General features: G+C 47.8%; 1 protein-coding gene across 1 annotated transcript in view; it reads right to left on the reverse strand.

Annotated features, from left to right (window-relative positions):
• The window catches only part of LOC130534046 (inositol polyphosphate-5-phosphatase A), a 90,768-nt gene extending 86,255 nt beyond the window's left edge, over nt 1–4,513 (reverse strand). The window contains 1 exon segment of the mRNA XM_057047915.1: nt 3,983–4,513. Coding sequence (XP_056903895.1) covers nt 3,983–4,060 — 78 coding nt within the window. The 5' untranslated portion in view covers nt 4,061–4,513.
• Nucleotides 4,514–7,472: the final 2,959 nt, after the last annotated feature.

Raw genomic sequence — 7,472 nt, forward strand, 5'->3', positions numbered from 1 at the left:
ACTGAGCCTTTTTACATCTCTGTGCCTCCTTTGTGGTCTAAATACATCACCTGACTGGGGTTGGGACTGCAAGAGTCTCACATAATCTGGATGCCAAAGGACTAAAGGCAGCTCGGAAGTGCAGGGAAGCACGCTGGCGCTTCAGTGAAGCGTCAGTGAAATCGATCGTATCGCCAAATCTTGGCTTGCCAAACAGGATGATTGAATTAACGATTAAAGCGTGACCATTTATGAGTGCGCAGGAAGGATTGCTAAGCTAATGGCGCCAGTTCGGGCAGGAATGGAAGCAGCCTCCCGCCCTCTGTGACGACCCTGAGCTCATCAGTCTCTTTACGGCACATTTAAGTCACTCCTCTCCGTACATTTCTTATGACCCACCTTGTCCACACTGTAATTCCCTTTGACCGGCTGATGGACAGTCTGTCTTCTGTCAAAACAAATCCTGCACATCAGGCTTGACGCATCTTTTATTTGGAGACGCCCAATTCCAGCCAGCATGGTGTCCATCTGTTTAAACAGCTCGTTGCTAAAAAGGAAAACAGTCCAGACCCCAGCAAATGCGTCTGATGTGTTCGGATCCAAATACTGCCCGAGAGTCCAAAATTTATTTTATAAACAGATGCTGCTTTGGAGTTTTGAGCTAGTTAGCCTATCCTGTTATTGTGGACATTAGCAGACCTGAAAACAGTCAAACGTCCCATTTATACAGTCTAATATGTTAATATTACCCAGCTTGCCCCACGTGGAAGTTGTGGGTTTAATCACAGGACACTATCAAGGTACATAAACCCTCCACAAGACCACAAAGACACCATGACTTGTTCGGGGTGGGACAAAACGTAGAGCAGCAGGCAGGCTTTAGCAACTAGCTAACACCATCCGGAAAACTACTGCGGGAAAATTCTATCTGCCAGCTTGGAAAAGTAAACACCGCTTATTAAATGAGTGCATTGTTAATACAGCCGTGCTCGTGGAACACGTAGATGGCAGATCTGTGCCAGCTTTCCCTCCCCTCCTATAAAGCGGTGTGGCGCTACGATGCCTTGGAGCGGTTGCGCGTTTCATTTGCAGGCTAAACAACATTTAGGTTTTCAAACAGACTTGATGGAGGGAATCAACAGCAACTGGTCCGACCATAGCAACAGGGTGGATGTTTGACAGAAGAGAGGAACACCAGCATAAAGAGACGCCACTTTCACAAAAATCTGGTCCCACAGCTCAGGTTGAAAAGTTTGACTTCCATCTGTGGTAACTAAAGTTTAAACAGTCCAGCACCTTGTTTACAGGAGCAAAGCAATCCGTACAGGATAACAGTGTCTTAACGTTAGCAAACAAGAACAAAAGCGCGGCGCCAGTTAGCGAGGAAACTGCACACTTCTGTGGGTAATTGGTAAAACTGACTCAAGTTCAGGCTCAAGGTGAGTGTCAGGATTAACAAAACACTATGATGGCAACAGATTAGCAACACTTTGGATATTTAGCATCACTTTTTCCCCCGTTCTAGCCTCCATTTAATTTTCAAGAGGAGCTCCGAAGCTCCGAAAGGCAACGGCGGAGTAAAAGGAGCTTCCGGACGTGCGGATCGTCTTGGCAACGCGGATCATGACGTGTGAAGAAACACGCTGCTGCTTTTTTTACAGTGAAGTTGACATTTGTGCAGCAAATAGCCTGAAAACATTAGCAACTCGTGTCCAAACCATAATAAGCAAGTAAAATACTTGGAAAAACCGCCTGCATGTCACGTTCAAAGATCAAACGGGCATTTCGCTGCATTAAAGTCACATCTGTAGCCACATCGGGACGAGAGCTTCCATTAAACAAAAGACTGAAACAAGATGATGAAAAATGGATGCGATTCAAAAGTAGGGGAAACAAAAGGGCGAGGACCTTCCTGTCCTCGTTGGGCAGGTTGTGAACATCCGAGCGCCCCTTTTCCCTTTAAAAACTCATCCTCGTGTCCCAACTCGCGACGACCGAAGGAGCACGTGGGACTCGGCGAAGAGCAAATAAGAGTCAACTGTTGGTGGCCATTTCAAACAGGGGTGTTTGCTATTATAATTACATTTGCAGAGGAGAGCCCAGCGTACCAACAATGGAAATGGAAACTGCCTTGAGCTTCAGGAAGGTGGTTTGTCATGTTCAAACATCAGCTGTTTAGGAGAGAAATTATTAGGTCAAACCAAGATGGCGGAAAGGGTGACATAAGATCCCAAATCCGGATAGGAATATTCAACTGGAAATGGCTCAGAAGGAGCTGTTTGACGTATCTCTGAGGGGGGGGGGGGTGTATTTGTTGATGCTGGTTTGGGGAGGGAAGTTCAGATGGGGGGGCTGAACACCCTTGAGCAAGGTACTGAACCCACAAATGCCCACATTTTCTCCATTTGTTGTTGGACTGGAGACTCATGAATGTATAGCTGGACATATTTCCTATTCCTATATGTTGTTTGACCTTTATTGTGGTCCTCTCTCACCTTCACCTTCTCTTTGGCCCCATGCTGAGCCCTGAACATCCCAAAGTTGGACATCTGATGGGACGTCCGTTACCAGAGATCTGACCGTCAACATCTGGAAGTCTCGACTCTGAAACCTGAGCCAGTACTTCAGCGTCCTTCACCGGTTCCCTCTCTGTTCCTCCTGTACTGGACCAGCTCCTGTACCAGTACCAGCACCCCCAGCACCACCACCACCACCCCCCCTTACTGAAGGAAACTAGCCGAAACGTGGATTTCCGTTCAGTCTGCGACAAGTCTGGTAGAGGCCAGACAAAAATGTCCATGAGACACCCAGAGCACAAAGGCTGCGAGAGGAAGGCTATTTATAGCGCGACTCCAGCGAGGAAGCCCGTTTAGGATGGGCTCCTCACACGGAGGAGGGGGGGAGCTCTATTGACACAACACTGGAAGTGACACAAAGTGTTTGAGCTGGAGGCACCGAGATGTTACATCCCCCCCCCATTTGCTCTTCCTTCCATTTGTCTCCAGACCAACGTCGACGAATCATGAAAACACACATGCGACGCGGGCGGCTCTGTGCCCCCCCCGGAACCAGGAAAAGCGTCGCTGGGATCACAGCGAGTCAGAGAAGGATTCCCAGTCTTCCTGAGAAGACTTCCGGCCGTGACGGCAGCCGCGCGGATCATTCAACAACCTGCGGAGGCACTCCTTAGGAGGCCAGGCACACCTATTTCTACATGCTTGTCTTTAGCCAAACAGGCAGGAGGCGTTCGGAACAACTAGCAAGTGAAAACGGCACATCTGGGTTCATTTACAGTCCGACCCCCCCTCCCATGAGGCCTGGCAGAAGATGTCAGGACAGAAAAGGGTTTAAACAGCTCAGAACTACATAAGTATAAGTTTGGGACCACCAGGGTTTCCCCCCTTGACCTTAAATAATATTTAAGTCTAATCTTTAAGTGTCAGTCGATTCTCAGAGGGTAAATAGTAAGAAAAGTCTATTTTTTTGGGGGGGGGGGGGGGGGGGGCGTTCTATATGAGGGATTAATGATGTGAAAACACGGCGCGAAGTGGCAAAACCGCCAATTTTGACATGAATGTTGCAAAACGTGCACGTCGCGTTTCCTTCTCTCGGTCAGAACTTTTTTTTTTTTTTTCCCCACACACAAAACACATGCTCATCTACAAATAGAAGTTTTGGAGGCTATTTTTTCCTTCCAGCCCTCCCAGCCTGACACATCAGACCAGGCTGCACCAACGTGCGTGTCTGGGGGAAAAAAAGTTTGAGTCGGTGCCGTCGGTGTCGGTAGCGGTCGGAACCGTGACGGCACCGGATTTCCATGCACACGCGAGCACAGGTACGGACGCACAACGCGCACATGCCGAGCAAATCAATGGGAACGCGCGGGTCCGCACCGGAGGCCCGAGCTCGGAGGTGGGTCTGGGTGCGGGTCGTGACTGGCTCCTTCACCCTCACGCACGGAACATGGCAACGCACAAAGCCCCTTTTTACTGGATCAACTCACGTCTTCGAACAGGGATCCAACGTTGGCTGTCACCAGCAGTATTCCCGTGCCTTGCGCCGCTGTCAGCTTCCCTGCCATGGCTCTTCCTCGCAGGTGGGTCTGGGACGTGCACGGCGGAGCTCGGAGGTGGAAAAACGTGGGGATGGGGGGGTTGGGGTGGGGGTGTCAACAAACACAAGCCGGCAAGTGTGTTCTCAAAACGGCTTACAAGGCTGGGAATGTGTCAGAGGAGGCAGAGTTAAGGCGACTCGGCTGGAGCATATTTTTCCGTGCATGTACCCGTGAGTGGCGCTGCACTGGGAGCTCCGTCGGCGGTTGTTCGCTGCTGCCTGTCACGCTAGTTTCCCGCCTCCACAGCCATCACCAAAAAGTTTCCGCTTTCTAATCCGCGGCGAGCGCCCGAGGACCTTGGCTCATTTCAGCGACGAGGGTTTCCCCCAAAAGCTTTTGTGCGGTGTGGAAGTGTCCCTCCGAAAGCAGGACGCCGTGCCCGGACCGTCAGCCTCGCCGTCCGCAGCGGATAGGCTGGGGGCTCCGCCGCGCTGACGTCAGCGCGCCAATGGAAGCGCGGAGCTCTCTTAAAGGGCCCGCGCGTCACATGCGCGCTCACACGCACCAGCGCGACCTCCCGCGAGGGCTGCTCGGAGGCTAAAATAAGTGCTGGAGGTTATCAGAATAAACACACGGTGGATTCAAATACAATATATACCCACTATAATGCGCCATCATTACTATACAAACGCCACTTGTCCTTTGTTGTTGCCTATGGCGGGAAAATTGCCATAGACCGCAAATTTATCACAAACTCATCTAAATTGGCTTCCTTGTTTCAGTAATTGTCACATACAGCGAACAGACTATGTGGCCTCATCTAGATATGCTTTAAATATATGTTTAAAATGTGTCATTCTGTAATTCTTTACCCCAGTGGTTGAAGCAAAGGCGTGATATTGGAGTCAGACGTGACTCAGGTCTCAGTCTCAATGCTACACATCCTGTCCTTGCTTGTATTTGGACAGAAAACTAGAGAACCAGAGTGTACAGACAGGGAGACATCATTCTTTACGTGGATAGGTTCTGTTTTGAGGATCTCCACGCTGTAAGGTGGCAGAACAAACTAACAAAATAGATGTGCGGGCAACCAAATCATTTCCTTGGTGTTGTTTTCTTTTTTCTCATAAAACTGAGGTCACCTGGGAGGGTTTTTTTATATTGTTGGACGTCTCACTTCTTATACAATATTTGTAGACACTGTCGTGCCAGGATGCTATCGGGTCTTTGATTCTAAGGGATAGCCGCATAGTGTGTATGGAATGAGTCTAGCACATATGGACTGTGGGGTAAGACTGACAAATGGAAAAAACAGTTACATCCAGACAATTATAAATAAATAAACATATACCAGAGGATGGCATGAGAAGAAATGTGCTTGTCCTTCAGCACAGCTTGTGGATTCGTACTTCACTGTTGTCAAGCCTATTCCCTGCAACATGAGGAGCTGCTAGTGTGTAGTGGAGAGCAAGCTTCTTATCAACATATTTAATGTGCATATTTGCATGTGTATATTCAGTGATGTTTGTTTTAAACCCGCTATGGGCCACAGCAGAAAAACCCAAGTGTGTGGAAAACTGCCTCTAATTAAACAGTAGCGAGACATGGCGAGTAACCTAAAACATGTTTGCTGCACTGCAAGGAATTTAACAAATGGTGGGCCTGCTTGCCCGACCGGTCCAGATGGGCTTTGTAGACGTGGGAAATGCATTTGATCGCGTACCTCAAGGATTCCTCGGGAGGTACTCCAGAGGTATAGGGAACCAGCCTCCCTGACTCGGGCTCCCTGTAGACCCAGTGTCAGAGCTGCGTCTACATGGGCAGGAGGAAGTTGGACTCTGCCATGGCTGCCACATCTCACCGATACTGTTCATAATCTTTGTGGACAGGATTTCAGGATTTCCAAGGTGCAGCCTTGGACCTCAGAGGTTCCCCTTGAGGATAGTTGAGGATAAGCTCTTGAGGAGAAGGTTGAGTAGCTAAGGGTCATTTTCACGGCTGAAGGAAGAATAGGGCAAAGCTCTGGATTGAGTAGTCAGCCAAGATATCCAGGATGTTACAATGTATGAAACTGGCAGATGAAACATTTCATTAGAAATGAATTTCTAAATGACAGAAAGGGGAAATGAACATCTGTGCGTAATACGACACATGCTTGTGTTGGTATGACTTTTGATGCGCCCTCTTCTTTTCTGGTGGGTTTGGTGGCTCCTGCTTCTCTATTATGTTGTTTACTTGACTTTAGGTTTTCACATGCATTCTTTGGATTCGCCTCAGTCAACCTCGTGTCTTACAGCCGTGGGTAATTCCCTTAAGAAAAAAATACTTCACAGTTCTCTTGAATTTCATCCTCCCTCATGGAGTTGCGACTTCTTGAATGTTTGTCTGCCAGATAATGTGAGGCATGAATCTCTGTGTGAGTCGAGCTTGACAGATGACACTGTCGTCTTAATATAGTCGGGAATTAAAGTCCCAGCAAGTTGGGATACATGTGCGAATGAAGGGCAAGAAGATATGAGATAAGATAGAGATAAGAGGAGCATTTGCTGTGGTGACAAAGTTGAGCTAAAGAAGAAGAAGAATACTGTAAATGATTTACTTGGTTGTGTAAACATTTGTCAATACCTACCCTCTGATATTTAGGAATTATCTATGACTGAATGAACAAACAAGCTCCTCTAATCAGCCCAATCAATAGCTGACATAGACTAAAGTCCACTTGTTTATTCTTGTTTGTCTGACTTCCTCCCCCAAGCCAAAATCAAAGATTTGGGACAGTATGTAAGATTGTGTGTGGGGGGGGGACAATATATTTTAATGTATAAAGGAGGACGAGGGGATTAAAATAGGCTCAATTGCAAAAAGTAACCTCTTTTTCAGGTTCCCCAGTGCCAGGGAATATCCTGAAAGTCCATAAAAGCCCAGATGTTGAGGTTGATAGAGGCCTCCGCATGCACCGCCAGGAGAAAACGTGAAGGATCACCACATTAAACCCGGCTCAGTCGTACTGAGATGCACAGTTGTAGGAAGTAGCTCTGAAGTCCTGTTATCCACCGGAATACAAAGGATTTTTCATTCTGCAAATGGCCGCCTAATAACCAAATGATTCAGCAATGCTGGTAGCTGCATCAGATACTGTGCTGTTTCCTGTCAACATGGACCTGATCACCACTCTTCTCCCTCAGCTCGAAAATGGTTCACGAGTAAAACGCACAGCAGCTTGTTGTCATCTGGATTGCAACGAAACAATTATAGTGACCCCTGAAATCGTCACAAATGAGCCCAAACAGCAGATAAAACCTCTGGGTTGGTGGTTTAATGCAAACACCGACACAGTCTTTGGCATTTGGATGCACGCTTTTTGATCGAAACATTTCCTCATTATTTGTTTTGGCAGGGAGGCCTCGGAAAGTTTCTTTTTAATATCCATTTCTGTGTG

Source organism: Takifugu flavidus, chromosome 11, assembly GCF_003711565.1.
Source record: "Takifugu flavidus isolate HTHZ2018 chromosome 11, ASM371156v2, whole genome shotgun sequence".
Classification (NCBI taxonomy): Eukaryota; Metazoa; Chordata; class Actinopteri; order Tetraodontiformes; family Tetraodontidae; genus Takifugu; species Takifugu flavidus.